Raw genomic sequence first — 17,178 nt, 5'->3', positions numbered from 1 at the left:
CAACACTTCTTGAACGTCTACAGTGTTCTCAGCATGGTGCTAATCAACTGCTATGGTGCACCATTTGATAAAAGCTATTACAGTGACCTTCAGCATTCCTTTTTACATCCTGATTCAGGCTTACACATGCACAAATGTGAGCTTAGGGTAAGTGAGGTATTCCTATAGCACTTTTAGGATTTTAAAAACATTCCATGCCTAGAATCACCTAGAGAAGGGGTATCTAAATCACCTTATACTGTGTCAACAGGGCTTTGCATATAAAATGTTTTGGAGATGCCAACAATAGTCACATGTTCCCAAAAAACTGCAAATCCCTATTTCCATCATCCAACCAGCTCTTTCTTCCCAAAGCACCTAGAAAAAGGACCTGTCGTATGATAAGGGTTCAATAAGTTAAGAAAAGGAATCAACTGCATTTATTATTATATAGTACCCAACATAACTAGGGAGAAAACCTGAAGAAGATTTTAAAAACTGGAATTACTCTCCCACAAAAAAAGAACTGCAATAAAATTTGAAGAATGTTTAAGGTGACTTTTAAGAACTGTGTTGTATTTTCTAATTTAATAAAAAAATCCAAGAGACCAACAGACTAAAAATTTTAGCTTAAATATGGGCCTGTGAAAATCATTTAATAATAGAAATAATTAGATATAATTTTCAGTATGAATCATGTAATCAGGGGGTTATTGTGATCAAATCTTTCACAGCTCTAGTCCGATCAGATCATATCTACTAAGCTCCGTGAAAACACTTTACTGGCTCAAGCAAAGAACTCAAATGCTTTGCCTTTAGCCCCCTCTGATATATCAATGTTTCTTTCATACTATAAATAAAAGCACAAAGTTCTTAATTTTACAAACTCTACTAAGGAACAAGCCTGAAACTTAGAAACAATATCTACCTGAACACAGGAATTCCCACCACAGAGTAAATGTCACTTAGATGTATAAAGATCTGAAAGAACAAATACAGAAGTTAAAATGGAACAGGAAATGCATTACCAAATGACTGACAATTTGAAAACTTCCATTTTGAACCGATACAACCTATATTTTAATAAGAAATTCCAAGGCTTTGTCATATCCAGAAAAATTTTCCATAATATTTTTTACTGAGCAGAGGCAAAGTAAATTTTAAGTACGTCTCATAGAAAAATTCTGAGGTCAAATTGTATACAAGTTATATTGAGAATCATATTACGAAGAACTCAAGGTCACCTTTCTTCCCAGCGATTCTTTGAATTACCTTAACTAAATTAGATTTTTCATCATTTTAGGTTAGAGACAACTACCTAAATCTACCCTAATTCTAGCCTCAAATAAGACTTGATACCATGGTTAACAGAAAACTTTCTTTAAGCCAAATATACTGTAGCAAGTGTGACCTTTTCCCTCCCTACTATTTATAGGGGAGCTTCTTCCTATTACCTTGTTATTTTTTTCCCAGTTTTATTGAAAAATAATTGACATATATCACTCTATATGTTTAAGGCATATAGCATGAAGGTTTCATTCACGTATATTGTGAAATGATTACCACAATAGGTCCAACTAACATCCATCTTCTCATATAGATAAAAGGAAAAGAAGGGGAAAAAGGAAAAACTTTTTCCTTGTCATAAGGACTCCTAGGATTTACTCTCTTAACCGCCTTCCTTTAAGTTGTATAGCAGTGTCAGCTGTAGTCGTCATGATAGGCCATGATGAGGATTTAAATATCTCAAGTTATAATTAGTAGCCCACATAAATTTTAAAGAACCCTCTTTCTGTAGCCTGATGAGGCTTATGGAATTCTCTAATTCTGCTGTTTGACCTCAAGAACATTTGATTCCTGATACTTTCACCCCAAAGGTATTTTAATATAGTTTAATCAGAATTATTCCAATATTGATAAACTTTTATTAAGAAAAGAATAATCTGGAGTGAACTCCATTTAGTCAGTTTAATTCCTTGATTACTGAAGCTAAACTTTCCAATTTTTTATATTATTCACTTTAGCAAAACTACTAATTGGGATTCATTCTTTTCTATTTAAAAGTTATATTAAAGATATGATATACTGATATTTTTATATATCAAATGTTATCAGGTATAGCTTTCCCCACTATGAAGGTTTTTCTATTAACTGTACAGAACAAAATTTGTTAAGATTTGTTTCTTCCGTCAATTTTGGTCACGGATTTTACTATGTGTGATTCTATTGTTGTCAATTTTGTTTTGTGTTGATTATTTCTACCAATAGCTATTATTAATTGCATTAAATGGATGATAGGAATTAAATTAGATATATTTATTTATGAGCTAAACTATGAGAAAACTATAATTCTGAGACAGTGAGATAGAGTCAGGGAGAGATGGAGAGGAGGAAACCAGGAGAGCAGAAGATAAGAAAAGTGGAAAGGGGCAGATGAAGGAAGACACCCTTATGTCAAAACATTCTTGAGGTCAAAATATTTTGCATAACAGCAATAAAGAATATAAAAGAGGAACGACTTATTAAAAGCAAAAAATATCAAATAACAAAACTGAAAAACAACACAAAATCTTCTGGTTTGGCCAGCCCTTACTCCATTTAAAGCTATATAACAATAAATTTATGAATTAACGAATCATAAAAGTGACTAAACTGGTCAAATTTATGAGATGGTTTTCAAAAAATAGTGAAGAATATTTTTTATAGCTAGAATTTGTTTTCCCATGTGTTTACTTTGTTCTAATTAAAAATTGTGTAACCTCCTTAAATTGATTTTGAAAATAGAGAAAAAGAAAAATAATCCCCAAACCCTAACAAAGCCACGATTAACACACTATTTAACTTTGTATTGGCCTTTTTGTTTTCCAATTTTTTTTTTTACCATTAGCTAGAATTTCTTATTATACAGACTTGTTATTTATTATAGTGATTATAGAGAGCATCTCTGCAACCTTATGTTAAATGTTCAGTTTAACTGTGACTAAACAATTCCATTCCAAAAGTCCTATTTGGATGAGACATTTTCACAGTGAAAACTACTAGCAAAATTATCTGCAGTATTCTATTGCTAAAGAGGAAACAGACTGCTGGATCCATATAGACATGATTTTTAAAACTCTAAAGCAAAATTGAAAAGCACAATAAAAGTTGTTGACATTGCAATAATATTGTAATAACTTTGCATGGGGACAGATGGCTACTAGACTTAACATGGTGATTATTTTGTAATGTATGCAAATGTCGAATCACTGTGTAGTTCACCTGAAACATAATATTTTATGTCAACTATATTTCAATTTAAAAAAAGAATAGTTGGCATTGTCTTTAAAGAATTAGGTTATAAGCATATAAAATAAAATGAACATTCATTACCTCTAAATTTGGATTCCTCAAATCTGCTTTCCATCCAAACTGTTTCATGAGAGCAATTCCAATTACTCTTCCTACCTCCTGGAAAAGCAGCAGGTTATAGAAAAGAATATACTAAAAATGAAAATTTTAAGTTTAAATGTAAGCAAAAACTAACAGAGTTTGCAGGAAAATCAATCAGACTATCTGATGGCAATTTAAGGTTACAATATTAAAATATCACACGAAAGCATTTTCTACTCAAGGCAAAAAGGGTACATTTTACCTCTTCCACCGCCAACACATCCTATGGCATTAACGTCTACTTGTATGTAATCTTTATTCTTGTAATTTTAGATACATGAAATAACCAGATCATGGCCTGTTAAATATGGTCATTCTGGGTTTTAGGAAACAGATGCAAGCTGAAAGATTAACTGTTTTAGCTATGGCAATCCTATATGTTTAAAAATTACCAGCAATAGCATTAGGCTCAAACTTAAGGGTCTGTCTGATTTTAAGACTGGCCAAAGGCTTATGCCCTTTATATTACTGAACTTTGTAGGGTCTGTTCGTGGTCTTTGCTCTCCTTTTACGTCCATCTGTGTATTTGCATCTGGGTCCTGGGACAATCCCACATGCAGGACCTGGTGCAGAGCAACAATTCAATAAATACAGAACCGAACTACAGAGAAAGCCTAAAAGCTTCAGACCATGATATTAGGATTTCCAAATGTAAAGGATATCTATTCGTTTAACGAAACTTTTAGGGAGAAAGTAAAAGGAAGTCTTTACATAGAATGGCATACTATTCCTCTTAAGCATCTGAGGTACAGTTAAGAAGGAAAATGCATTTTTAGAAGAGATTTAGTTATATGAGATTAGGCCTAGTTTTCTGTCTGGGCCTGGTTTATGTATTCTGAGAAAGGTTTTCACCTCTTTTTAGATCTAAAGAGTAATAAATTCTTTTAGAAAATGGTAACCCACTCTGGAGGGGGAAAGTGTACCTGTGCAGTAAAGGTCTTTGCAATTGCTCCACTGCAGCGACAGGAAACTCTGAAAGTTAAGTCGTTCTGGTTATGAGTATCAACTGCTTCTGCTACATCGTTCTGAAGTTCTTCTTGAGATTTGTCTCTTTTAGTGGTAAAATTTCCTTGCTCCAGTGTTTCTTCTTCTATTTGTTCTTCCAGTCGGCATTCCTTATTCTCTTGTATCTCTTGCATTTGTTCTGTTTTCAATTTCTTAGCAATGATGTCATTTTCTCCCACTTTTCTTTTTAGTGAGTTAGCATTTTTTTGAGAAAGTTTTACCTTTTTTGCATCAAGTTCAAGAAGATTTTTCCAAATTGAAATGGCATTCAACCAACTTTCAGGTTCATCATTCGTAAGTCTCTGCATTTCATTAAATATTTTTCCTAAATAAATAAAATCTCAGTTTACCCTTTATTGAAGCTATTCTTCACCCCCAAATCCCATTACCTTTATTTCTTTAAAATAAGAAATTTTATTAAATTGCTACATGAATAGTGACTTCCCTTTCATCTGGAATTTATATAATTTAACATAAGAATACTGTGCAGAATAAAGTTCATTTGTATATTCCATACTTAACGTCAAAACTTTTAAAATTCCTACAAAGTTATCATTTTCTTTAGCAAGATCATTTGTCCTACGATAACATATGCATCTCTTCAATATACTTAGAGACCTAGAGCATGTGTTGATCTTTAAAATAATGCTGATCTTGCCTACAAAAATTAAGTTTAAAAAAACAGAATAAATTGCAAAACACAGAGCTCAAAAACAGAGCAACTGAATCTTGGGACTATTTTAGACCATACAATATTAGCACAGATCTAAAAGGAGTTTCCACAAAGTAACACTTCAGATATACAACCGACTCATAACTTAGGGACTGCCAGCCATGCTCGATAAAATGTAACCTTTCCTTGATGAACAAGGGCCATCAAGATGACCCAAGAATAATTACTGTAGTTCTCTAAAGATGAAAGTGTGTGGAATACTGGGATGAAATTTTACTGACCCCACAATATAATACCTTAGGATTTGCTTTAAAACAATTTTTCTGCCCTGTCTTGATTTCTTGCCATTTGTATCTTTCTTGACACATTTTATTATAGACTATATGATGACATGGTCTCTTGTGCACAAGCAGCAATCAAAATGAGGTTTAAGGCAATGTTTTAGCCAGATGTATCTGATCCTTTTTTGTTGCTTTTATCAAGATCTTTACATTATTTCAGCAGCATATTTATAAAATTAGGGAGTGGACAAGAAATCTCTCAAGCCCTCTTTAACTCCAATGCTTTATAAATGGGTGTAAGTTTTTTCAAAACATTTAAAGTTCCCCAAACAGGAAATTTTACTATGTAGTATTTTTCCAATTATATCACTCATCAGTTAAAATTTAGATGGTGACAGTTTTGACCAATTTATTAAATCAATGCATTTTGGGTTATCACATGCTCCTAAATCTAAATAAATGCACTGACCATACATAGCTCTAGAGAAGGTGTCTGATCGTAATTCTTAAGGAAGAAATGTGACTTAGGACACTAACATCTCAGAAGAAAGGCAGGAGATTGCAAAGAGAAGAGACATAATTAGGTGACGATGTTCAGGAAATACAGAAAAATAACTAATTAACGATCCCATGGGTCTGAATGAATCTTAAAAATGTGAAATGGCTACATATTAATTACCAAGCAGAAAACTTTGGAGTACAATATATCATGGGGGGTAAGAGCAATAGGTATACACTGTACCTTTACTTACAGAAGAAACATTCAACGGAAGCTGCTTTTTAATCAGCAAAAATAACCTTTCTGCAGATTTTAATTTTTTCAGCATAGTCAAGTCAGAACAGGTGGTGAAAAAAACTTTTCCTGAAATATATTCAACCTAGAGATAGAAAAAATAGGTATTAATGAATTAAAACATGGCACCTAGACTAACAATAGTAAAAATGACCATTTCTGAAGTATCTATTATTTATCAGACACTGTACTAGGCACTCTGAATACATTTTTTTTTTTCCCCCTCATCCTTATAACAACCCTCTAAGGTAGATTTTATCATCCTCATTTTATAGATTAGGAAATTGAGGCTTAGAGAGGTTAAATAATTTGTATGAACTCACACAGTCAGTGACCAAGATCATAATCTTTCTATGTTACCTTTTGGAAAGTGTGTGTGTGCACACACTACTAAAAAAATAGAACACAAAATACTCATTAATTATCAAATCTCACACAACTGTTAAGAGTGGGCAAAGGAAAGGTATAATGGAGAGGACAAATGAGGTGTCTAGCCCAAGGTTAAAATAATCAGTAGGTATTTCTTAAACATCTACCTCGTGGTCTACAAGGAAGCATACAGTATAAATCTTAAAGATGAATAATAATGTAATAGGCATACACTGACATACAAATTAAAATGTAAAATTTATAAGACAACAACCTGCATTAAACCCAGAAGAAAACAAAAAACTTAACATAATAAACGCACTGGTAAGTTGTAGGTACAATAAGTAGCACCAATGATGGAAGCCATCGTTAGTAAAAGTCTCGGGGAAGAATCCTATAAGACTTGGGAAGAGGGATTGTAACAAAAGAAAAAAGGGCAAGAACACGCAGATGGGAGTGACAACCTGGCTGAAGTAAACTGTGAGTCAGCATGGCAACATTTGCTGTGTGATGCTGACTGATGGTGTCAGGTGGATGTATGGTGTAGCTCAGGCCGGCTTGATAACGGTCATGAAATTTCGAGTATCACAGATGCTAACGGTCAAGCGTTATAGGCTTTTGATGAAAACTATGACAACACTAAATTAGCTGGCAGAAAAAATTACCGTGGAAGAGGCATAAAGGACTGAGTGTTGAATGTGATGCTGGAGGAAGAAGTAGATTACTGAGGAAGAAATAATGAACCATTTGGCTGTGGGAACTGGAAAATGGACAGAAGCAAGAAGTATGCATCAAACAGAAAGAGGTTGTGGAGACAGGATGGCTATGTGGTCGAAGTCAGGGAAGAACGGAAAAATGAAAAGAGCACAGACTCACAGAGAGTCGAATGAGGTACAGCAAATGGTGCTTATGCCAATGGAATCCTAAACCTTTTGGGTCAATCCAACCCCCTCAAGTTCAGGATGGATGTGGATAGTCCTAGCATTCTCCTTTTAGCAGTGGCCATGGGCTGACTGACATGGTTTTAAGTCATTTCCTAGGACTGAGGCAACCATGGAATTTGGGGTATCCCATGTGTGTAGGTAGCTCCCATTCAATGGGAATTTGAACTCCAAATGTTGTATGTTTGATCTGACCTGGTCTAATTAAGCTTTGGGGATGGTAATTTCTGAGGTTACCACTCTAGCTTGATGAAGAAGAATCTCTACTGGGGAAGCTCTAGGTTGATAACAGTTAAAACCCCAATACTTCCAGTTACGAGAGTAACAAGTTCTGCGGCTCTGACATATAGCATGGTGATTACAGCTAGTAATACTGTATTATACAGCTGAAAGTTGCTAAAAGAGTAGATCTTAAATGTTTTCACCACAAAAAAGTAATGGTGCTTATATGAATGGATGGAGGTGTTAGCTAATGCTATGGTGGTCATCATTTTGCAGTATATAAATGTATCAAATCACCTTAAATTTACATAATGTTGTATGTCAATTATACCTCAATAGAGCTGGAAAAACAAATAAATAAAAAAGAAAACCCAAATAGCTTAGGTACCAGCAATGCAGCTGACCAGGAGAGATGGAGGGAGAAGGGAATGAGAAGAATGTTTAGGAATCGGTATTTAAGGGGACAGTGAAGTAACTAAAACAAGAACTTCTGGTTTCTACAATTTACTTCTTTCTCATTACAAAGGTGACATTTTCCCACTAAAGTCAAAACTAAATATATACCTCAAAAGTGCCTAGAACTTGGAGACACAGTTTTAAAAAGTAAATTTTTAGAAGTTTAGATTTTATGTTACTTGACCTAAAAATATAGCTGATGTTAAGCCATCACAAAACAGGTTAACAGACATGAAATACCTTGTCAAGATTCTGGGGGAACTGAAATATTTTACTGAAAATGTATGGTTTTAAGATCCAAGTCTTATAAACAAACTGATGCAAACATCTAGACCAGTGATTTTAACCTAAGTAGTCTAGACATTAGTTATTTAATTGTACAAAGATCTTATCTTTTCTCATTTACTTGAGTATCAAGGGAAACAGTTTACATAATGAACTTCCTCCAAAAATATCTTTTTTTGAGGGGGATGTGGAGAACAAAAAACCAAAAAGACAGTTGACTGAAAATAAAGTTAATTAAGAGGACCTAAAAGGTCATTTAATTTATTTGGGGTATCCAATCATAAGAATAATATGTGTTGAGGCATTAAAATGCTAAATACATTCTCAAAACCAAAAGCAACATTATTCTCTCTATTTAAAAAATTAACATTAGGCCTACATTCCTTTTACAAGAAATGAGCACGTAATCAGAAGTAGTCTACGAAGTTGTAAAACAGCCACTGTGAGAATCAATCATATATATGAAAGCACTTTAACAGTTCACCCTTTGTAAAGACATTGTATCTCAAAGTAGTAGAGAAATGAATTTTGGTGTTTATGATTTCAAACAGTGAAGCTACCATTACTCATTTTCTTTTAGTTTGTTTGTAACTGATCATATTCAATTACAATAATTAGGCAGAACTGGCATTTTAGAATATTTCATCCCAGTATTTGTTACTTGAAAATTTATTTATATATCCAATCTGTTTTTTCCATTTGGAATTAAATCATTAAAAACTGTCTAAAACCAGCTGGTTTTATGTCTAACACTTCAGAAGATGAAATAACAGACTTTATTAAAGAAAAAAATAGCTCTGTTATCGGCTAGCATTATCTAAGCAGTTAGCAGTTTTACCTTTCTTTTAAAATTCAGGGATTCAAGTCTGACACAAAGATGAAAAGCTTAAGCCTATGCAAAAAAGTATGGTACAGTAATATAGGGAGATACCAAAGTTTTCCTAATTCTACAGATGCCATTTAATTTCGGAATTAATTTTAAAGTGCTAAGTGAAGGACTGAGGTGGCGTGTGAGCTTTTTTGGATCATTTTAGAAGAGAGAATTAAAAATATATACTTTACTACATTAAATGAAAAACTATGAAACAACTATCTGCTTAGCTGTACCCCACTACCCTCTATCATCATGACCCCAATAAAAAAGTAAAAAAAAAGGACCTGGGTTAATTGTCTTTGATATGTGATTAATCAACTGACAGGCCCTCCTGGTCAGCTGGCATTGGAGACACCTCTACTATCTTCAAAATTACTGTCCCTACTTTTTTTTTTAATAATTTATTTTTTATTTTTGGCTGTGTTGGGTCTTCGTTTCTGTGCGAGGGCTTTATCTAGCTGTGGCAAGCGGGGGCCACTCTTCATCGCGGTGCGCTGGCCTCTCACTGTCACGGCCTCTCTTGTTGCGGAGCACAGGCTCCAGACGCGCAGGCTCAGTAGCTGTGGCTCACGGGCCTAGTTGCTCCACGGCATGTGGGATCTTCCCAGACCAGGGCTTGAACCCATGTCGCCTGCATTGGCAGGCAGATTCTCAACCACTGCGCCACCAGGGAAGCCCTGTTCCTACTTTTATTGTTATAATAAATAACAGTATTTAACACATTAAACATTATTACAAAGTAAAGCTTAATTTTACCCAACACATTTCTTTAAAGTACTCTACACACTACATAGTATAGTATATATTTATATGCTATAAATTAAATATTTAAAAATACACAGGAACCTATAGAGAGGCTTGCCCCACCACCAGGAGAAAAAAAAATCAAACCTGAATGTGACCAAGTGCTAGCTATAACTTACAGGACTCCGATTTACAGGAAACATAGAGGATAGACGAACATATGAAACCACACCACGGAGAAGCAAATGGCAAAGACTGAGAACAAGCAGAGACCAACATTTTTCTAATAATGCTGCATACGCAGACTGGGTCAAGCCATCTATTTTTCATACCAAGAACTCTACGTTAACATTTAAAAAAATCAGTGCAGCAAGATGTCATGGCCACACAGTGTTTAAGGAACTGGGCCCAGGTCCCAGCCTGCCTGGGTTGAACATGATAATATGCTCATGCCTTATTTCACAGACAGCTTGGGTTTGAATCCCAGCTCTGCCATTTTCTGGTTCCATGACTTGAATATTTTATTGGACTTTACCTGTGCTTCATTTTCCGTTTCTGTTAAATGTGGAGCCTACCTCATAACATAGGGCAGTTGTGAAAATTGTCTGATACACATTAAATGCTTAATCCATGTCAGCAGTTGCTATTGTTGCTTTTTTAGATTAGCTACATTCAATACTCTATGACATTCTGTGACCAAAACCACAAATGGCAGATAGTCTAATAAAGACTGATGCCATTCTTCATGACACCTCTATCCTCCTCTCCCCACCCCCTCATCACTGAAACTCCTTTTGTGGACCTTCAACACGGCAGGAGTCCTGGGAGTGGAGTGGTCAATTTCTTTCATTAAGCTTTCATTTTCCAAAAACACATCATTCACGCTGTCATATATATCCCATCAAGATACTGGAGCACTTTTCTATTACATCCTTTTCCTGTTTTCAAGAACCAGGCTCAGCATGTCCTAGAGCCTAAACTGATGTTTAAAACCTTCTTCGTTTCATTGAAATTAACAGCGTATAAATGCCAGCAACTGTTAACTTCCTCCTCTGAGGCCTCCAAGAGAATTTTTCTAGCTACTATTTACTGCGTGTTTAAGGTGTACTTTACACACCCTTTATCATTTAATCCTCCCAAAAGTCCTATGAGATAAACATAATCATTGTCGGGAAACTGACAAAAACAGCTGAACCTGAAGATTATATTTGCGTTTAAAGGATGGAGAAAGGATTCTGACAGGTCTAATTCTAATTATAGGCACTATCAAACACTTTTCTTTTAAAGAATCCATGAAGTAACTTGCGTCAACCCCTCTTTTTAACAAAACTTCACCCGTGACGGGTACGCGGTAACAGATGTGCAGGGAAAAACGGCTGGCGGGTCTTTCCGGCAGTAATTAGAGGACCTGCCAGCAGAACTCCGAGGGCCGGGACGTCGCCTCCGTGGGTTCGCGAGCCGAGAGCGCGGGGCTCACGTCGCTTTCCCGGGTCTGGGACGGACCCCGGCGGGGAGGCACCACGGCCAGGGGCGGGGACTGGGCCGCCCTGCTTCCCGCCCGGGCGCGCGACCAGGCCGACTCACCTGCGTGGCCGCCAGCCGCGACCGCACCTCCCGCATCAGGAAGGGCTCCAGGCCGCGGCCCGCGGTGCAGAAGAAGCGGGCGCCCGCTGCAGGCCCGGAGCGGCGACCGCCGGGCACCGCCGCCATGGCGGCTCGGGGTCACGTGGCCTCGGGTGCGCGCCGCGCGGCGCAGCGGCCCCGGAGGCGGCGCTCAGGGGGTGGAGGGCCGGGTGTTGCCAAAGGCGAGCCGGGCAGGAAGGTCCCGGGAGGGTGCGATCGGCTGGGAAGGGCCCTGTGGGTCTCCTAGGTTAACTGCTTGGAACCTCCTTGATTAGGCATCTGGAATTATTTACAATCACAGGTGGAAGGGATATGATTGGGATCTATAATGCGGATGTATAAAAGGGATATGATTGGGATATATAAAAAGGATATATATATATATACACATAGAGGGTGGCAGAGTTTATTTCAGAAAGAATAAAGACTGCCATCGATCTGTTAGATCCTTAGCAGATGATATCATGACACATCTTTGCCTCTGATACTCATGGCCTCGCGGTGCTAAAGAAATGAATGATGATTATAGGGAAGCAACGTAAAATGTGAAAGACTATAGGGACTAACTGATGTGTTGCTTGAAATATCCATTAGATTTCACCCCAATTCTCTTCCCAAAGTGAGGTAGTGGATAAGATTACTGGTTTGTGCTAGTAGCGAGATGTGTGAATGAGAAATCCTATTCCAACTGATAAATTGTTGGTGAATAAAAGAGATGAGTAACTTGTTAAAAATATTTTCAAATCAAATATTTTTTTAAGATGGGAAAATAAAGCCTTAAAAAATGATTTCTCTGTAACATCTGTAACTGCTACGCTTTAAATGTCTATAACGAAGGAAGCTACTCCAGTAATAGGTCCTTCTCTTGTACCTCGGAGAAGACAGTTCATCAGAAGTCCGTTGGAACTTGGATAAGAAGGCAAATAAGAGTACAGCAACGTGTACTCTTATTTTTAATCTTTGACTATAAGCATAATAAAAATAGGCAATAAAAATCAAGCATGATATGCATTAGCATAGTTTTAAAACATTATATCTCTGACATGCCTTTTAAAAATAAAGGCGTGAAATATTTTTTTTAGAAAGGAGATATATCATCTCATCCATCTGCCTTGTTTTTCAGATTGAGGAAGTTGATGCCTAGAGAGGCCAAGGGACAGTGAGTTAGTGGTGCAGCTGAGGCTGGAACCTAGCCACCTTGGCATCTACTATACTGAGTTTTGTTCCATTCCTCCCAACTCCCTCCCCTCCTCTCCATCTCTCCCCACTACTCTTCTCATGTAAGGAGCCCAGTTCTGTCTTCACCAAGCATTGGGCTCAAACTGGGAATTCCTAGACCCAAGAGCAGAACTTCCCATGCTCCCACAAAATGTCTTTATGTTCATGAAACAGGTCACATTTCTTGCACTAAGTTAATCATCAGGGTAATGAATACACCATCCAGTTTGGGCCACCTGATTTGATTGACCCTCTTAACAGTATTTGAAGGGATTTGTTTTTAAACTATGAATTAAATTGACAATGAATATATTACTTGGGAAGCATAGAAGCCATATTATAGTATGAACAGCATTGAATTAGCTCTGTAGTTATATGAATCAGATATATAGGAACTATTAAATGTGTATCTGTCTAGCCAGTACGTCTCACGTGCTTCACAATGGGACACCAAGGTGAATAATGGACTTCCCTTCCCTCTGTCCCGCCCCCTCCCCAGCATCATGGTCGACTAGGACAGTATTATGAAAAAATTTTGTAAATTATCTATTTGTTTATTTATTTTGGCTGTGTTGGGTCTTCGTTGCTATGTGTGGGCTTTCTCTAGTTGCGGTGAGCAGGGACTACTCTTCGTTGCAGTGTGTGGGCTTCTCATTGCGGTGGCTTCTCTTGTTGCAGAGCATGGGCTCTAGGCACACAGGCTTTAGTAATTGTGGCATGTGGGCTCAGTAGTTGCAGCACTCGGGCTCTAGGGTGCACGGGCTTCAGTAATTGTAGTGCGTGGGCTTAGTTACTCTGCGGCATGTCTAATCTTCCCGGACCAGAGATTGAACCTGTGTCCTCTGCATTGGCAGGCGGATTCTTAACCACTGCGCCACCAGGGAAGTCCATGAAAATTGTTATGGAGTCAGGTAACATGGGCTTTTCAAAGCTTCAGTCCTAAAACTTCTTCTCAGACCCATGCATTTTGGTGAAATCTTTTTTTTCCCTCCAGACTTATGTTCTTGTTCTCTTGGCAGTTGCCATAGCTATTCCAACTCCTCTATACTTTGAGGCTCCTGACTCTCAAGTCTGTCTGGGGAAACCCACGAAACCTCCATAGTACTTCCTACATTCTGGACCCAAGATGGTAAGCACCCAGACATACGGTATCCCATTCAGTTCAACACGTACCAGACCCACTCCCTACCAGATGCCGCACTAAGTCTTGAGGATACAAAGATGAGTAAGTAAGGGTCTGGACTTCAAGGGGCTCAGAGGATGGTGCGATTGATTTAGTGAGGACTACCCAAGATGCTGTGGCAGCACAAACAAACAGGCAGCAGGGAGAGCTTCCTGGAGAAAATCACTTCTGCGCCAAGCCATGAAGGTTGTGTAAGAGTTAAATGACTCACTGGGGATGGGGGAGAGGGCGAGGGGTTGTAATAGCTGTGTAGAGTTTTGGGTAGAAGGAGCAGCAGATGCAAGTGTGTGTGTGTGTGTGTGTGTGTGTGTGTGAGAGAGAGAGAGAGAGAGTGAGTGACAGAAGGCCACAACGGCAGTTAGGTATTATCAGAGCATAAATTGTATGAGTTGAGATCGATAGAGGTAAAGGTAGAAAGGTCAGTAGGGACCAGGTCACAGCAGTGCTGCCCAAGGCAGAAGAAGAAATAACTTCTCCAGCCTCAGGCTGGCCAGCAATATGCTCTCCTGGACAAAACCATGACTGCACAGCCAATCTTCCTCTTACCTCCCCCGCTTTTCCCTTCTTCTGTGGTCTTTGCCTCTCCAGGAGCCTTTGGTCAGCAAGGTCAGGGGCCACTCTTGTTCCAGTTGGGGGGTCAAGTGCATTTACACACCCTTGGACCCTGCTGCAGCACAACCCTTCCGACAATGCCTTTCACACAATGCTTGAGATGAGATGAAACAGGTGGAGAGCTGCCTCTTTAGGGAGAAAACAATTGGTTTTTTTTTTTTTTTTCTCATTGCCAGTTTTTTAATTAGATTAATTTTTATTTTTATTGGAGTAACATTGATATACAATGTTGCATATGTTGAAGGTTTACAGAATCATTTTCAGTTATACATATACATATATATATAGGCATGCTCACCTTCTTTTCCCCTGTAGGTTATTAGAGAGTTTTGATAGCCCTTCCTTGGTATACATAGATCCTTGTTGAATATCTGTGTTATATGAAATAGTTTGTATTTGTTAATCCCATCTTTGTTTTTTGAGAGGAGACTTGCCTGGAATTCTCTCCCTATTATGCAAATGATTTTCCTCCATCACTTCTGTTTCTCATTCAAAAATGTCTCTACTGAAGAAGAACCACTGATCCCTATAGATGTTTAGCTTAGCCAGCTGTTTTGCTGATGGAATATTGCATATTTAACATAGGAAGTTGGCAGTTGGCAGGAGCAATTTTAGAACAGATACACTTTTAATTGGGGGTGTTTTAGGAATTTAGGGCAAGGTTATTTGCTTCAAGATATCTCCCTATTTTGGTGCGATTGGCAATTCCTTTAGTTCTTAAAAGCATTTGATGTATGTACTTAGATATTAAAATGCAAACGATTTAGACTGTGAGATCCTTGAGGATGGGATGACGTCATTCATCTGGGCATCTGAGGGGAGTATGCTGGCGTGTGTATGGTGGGCTCTTGGTCAGTGAATGCTGAATTGGATGGAATCGTGACTAAATGGAAGGCCACTCACTAAAGAAATCCCCCTCAGCTAGAAAGGATTGCTATCACCACCATATCAGTGGGGACCTTTGTGAGTGAGACATGGGGATAAGAGTAGAGTACTGAGAACACTGAAGGGAATTCAGGGGACAGGAGGACCCCAAAGATGAACTTCTTTGAAACTTTGCCTGCTACTTCTCCCTGCCTCATCATTTCTCTATCCTCCCCCACCCACGCTTTATAAATAACGTTTCCTTACCAGGAATCCTCCTTAGAATGACTTGGGGAGTCATTTCAATATGTCGGGCTTGCCATCCCCCTCTCCCCTGTATTCTGGTACAGTTGAGTGGGGTTGGTGACAAGCCAGGGCCCTTCTCCCCAGGAAGGAACCATTGCTATATACCAATCAATTCAACTGCCAACTTCCTCCAAATGCCTGCTCTTTCCCCACTCCCAGGCCTTCGCTTACACTGTTCCCTTTGTTTAGAACCCTCTTCTCTTCCCTTTCTTCTCTTTAAGGCTAAGCTAGAATGCCACATCTTCCATGAAGCTCTTTCCTGCCTTTACAACATAACATTTTATACATTTACCATTTATTTATTCTTTTATATATATTTATTGAGTCCATGGCAATGTATCAGTTGATATGACAAGGTCCCAGCCTTTGAGAATTTTTCAGTTTAATGGGAAGTAATGCGATGGTGCTGGATTGCCCAGAGAGACATATAAAGCATGACAATACAGTGTAATATTTGGGAAGGAAAGGAGAGCAATTGGGCCTGGCATATAGTAGGCACTTTATAAACAAGATTGAACAAATGAGTTTATTCTGAAGTTGAGTGAACACTTGTCACATCTGTGGCTTCTCAGCTCCCTTTGCACACATCTTTGCCAAGTCAGGACATTCTCTGCCTTCAGAAACCCACCTCCCCAAGATGGATATGTAGTTGGTAAGCCCCATGGAGGTATGATGAACTCTGTTGACATAGCCCAGCATAGTAATTTTAAAAGAGTAGGATTTTATAAATTTTTTAGAATTCAATTGAATTGTAACATTGTGGTAAAACCTTAGATACAGACGCAGAAGTCTGTTACACACACACATTCCAACCAAGTCAGTGCAGGTTGTGAAAGAATCAATATATTTGTAAGTCTGCAATGGCAAAAGCAGTTTGGGGAAAAGCTCTTGGTCACATACTGACCATTTAAACCACTTACATGCACACAGTAATCATCATGAATGGTGCTTCTTTGAACGCACAGTCAAAAAAGAAAATTTAGCAGAAAATTATTGCATTGTCTATGTAAATACTGCTTTTAAAGCATTATTTATTCATTAGCGTTCATATCACTGTAGTTTTAATTGTAGCATCAAAATTCAAAAGATGCAACTGCCATGCTTTGATCTAGAGAGACAATTCTTTTATAGATATTATCTTCCTTTAGTTACGCAGTGCATGAAATTATTATTTTGATGTACAAATAAAACCTAGTATATCCAGTGCTTTTTCAGAAAAGCGTGCTGAGTGTTTAATGCATATTTCAAGACACTAAGGTATTTGATGTGATTTTATTTGTTTAAATGTATTTTGAGCCCATGAAACCGTATTTATATC

General features: G+C 37.8%; 1 protein-coding gene across 5 annotated transcripts in view; it reads right to left on the bottom strand.

Annotated features, from left to right (window-relative positions):
- Positions 1–11,764, bottom strand: part of THUMPD2 (THUMP domain containing 2) — a 45,916-nt gene extending 34,152 nt beyond the window's left edge. For 4 of the 5 annotated variants that reach the window (XM_059942879.1, XM_059942883.1, XM_059942882.1 and 1 more), the window contains exons 1-5: positions 11,639–11,764; positions 6,113–6,248; positions 4,335–4,741; positions 3,352–3,429; positions 908–960 (exon numbers count right to left, since the gene is read on the bottom strand). In XM_059942879.1, the coding sequence (XP_059798862.1) occupies positions 908–960; positions 3,352–3,429; positions 4,335–4,741; positions 6,113–6,248; positions 11,639–11,764 (800 nt within the window). Of the gene's footprint in view, positions 1–907; positions 961–3,351; positions 3,430–4,334; positions 4,742–6,112; positions 6,249–11,638 lie in introns of those variants that run through there. The other variant, XM_059942880.1, reaches the window with a different exon arrangement.
- Between the last annotated feature and the right edge of the window lie 5,414 nt (positions 11,765–17,178).

This window comes from Balaenoptera ricei, chromosome 13 (assembly GCF_028023285.1).
Source record: "Balaenoptera ricei isolate mBalRic1 chromosome 13, mBalRic1.hap2, whole genome shotgun sequence".
Classification (NCBI taxonomy): Eukaryota; Metazoa; Chordata; class Mammalia; order Artiodactyla; family Balaenopteridae; genus Balaenoptera; species Balaenoptera ricei.
Note: the sequence above shows the minus strand (reverse complement) of the source record. Positions and strands in the feature narration are given on the sequence as shown.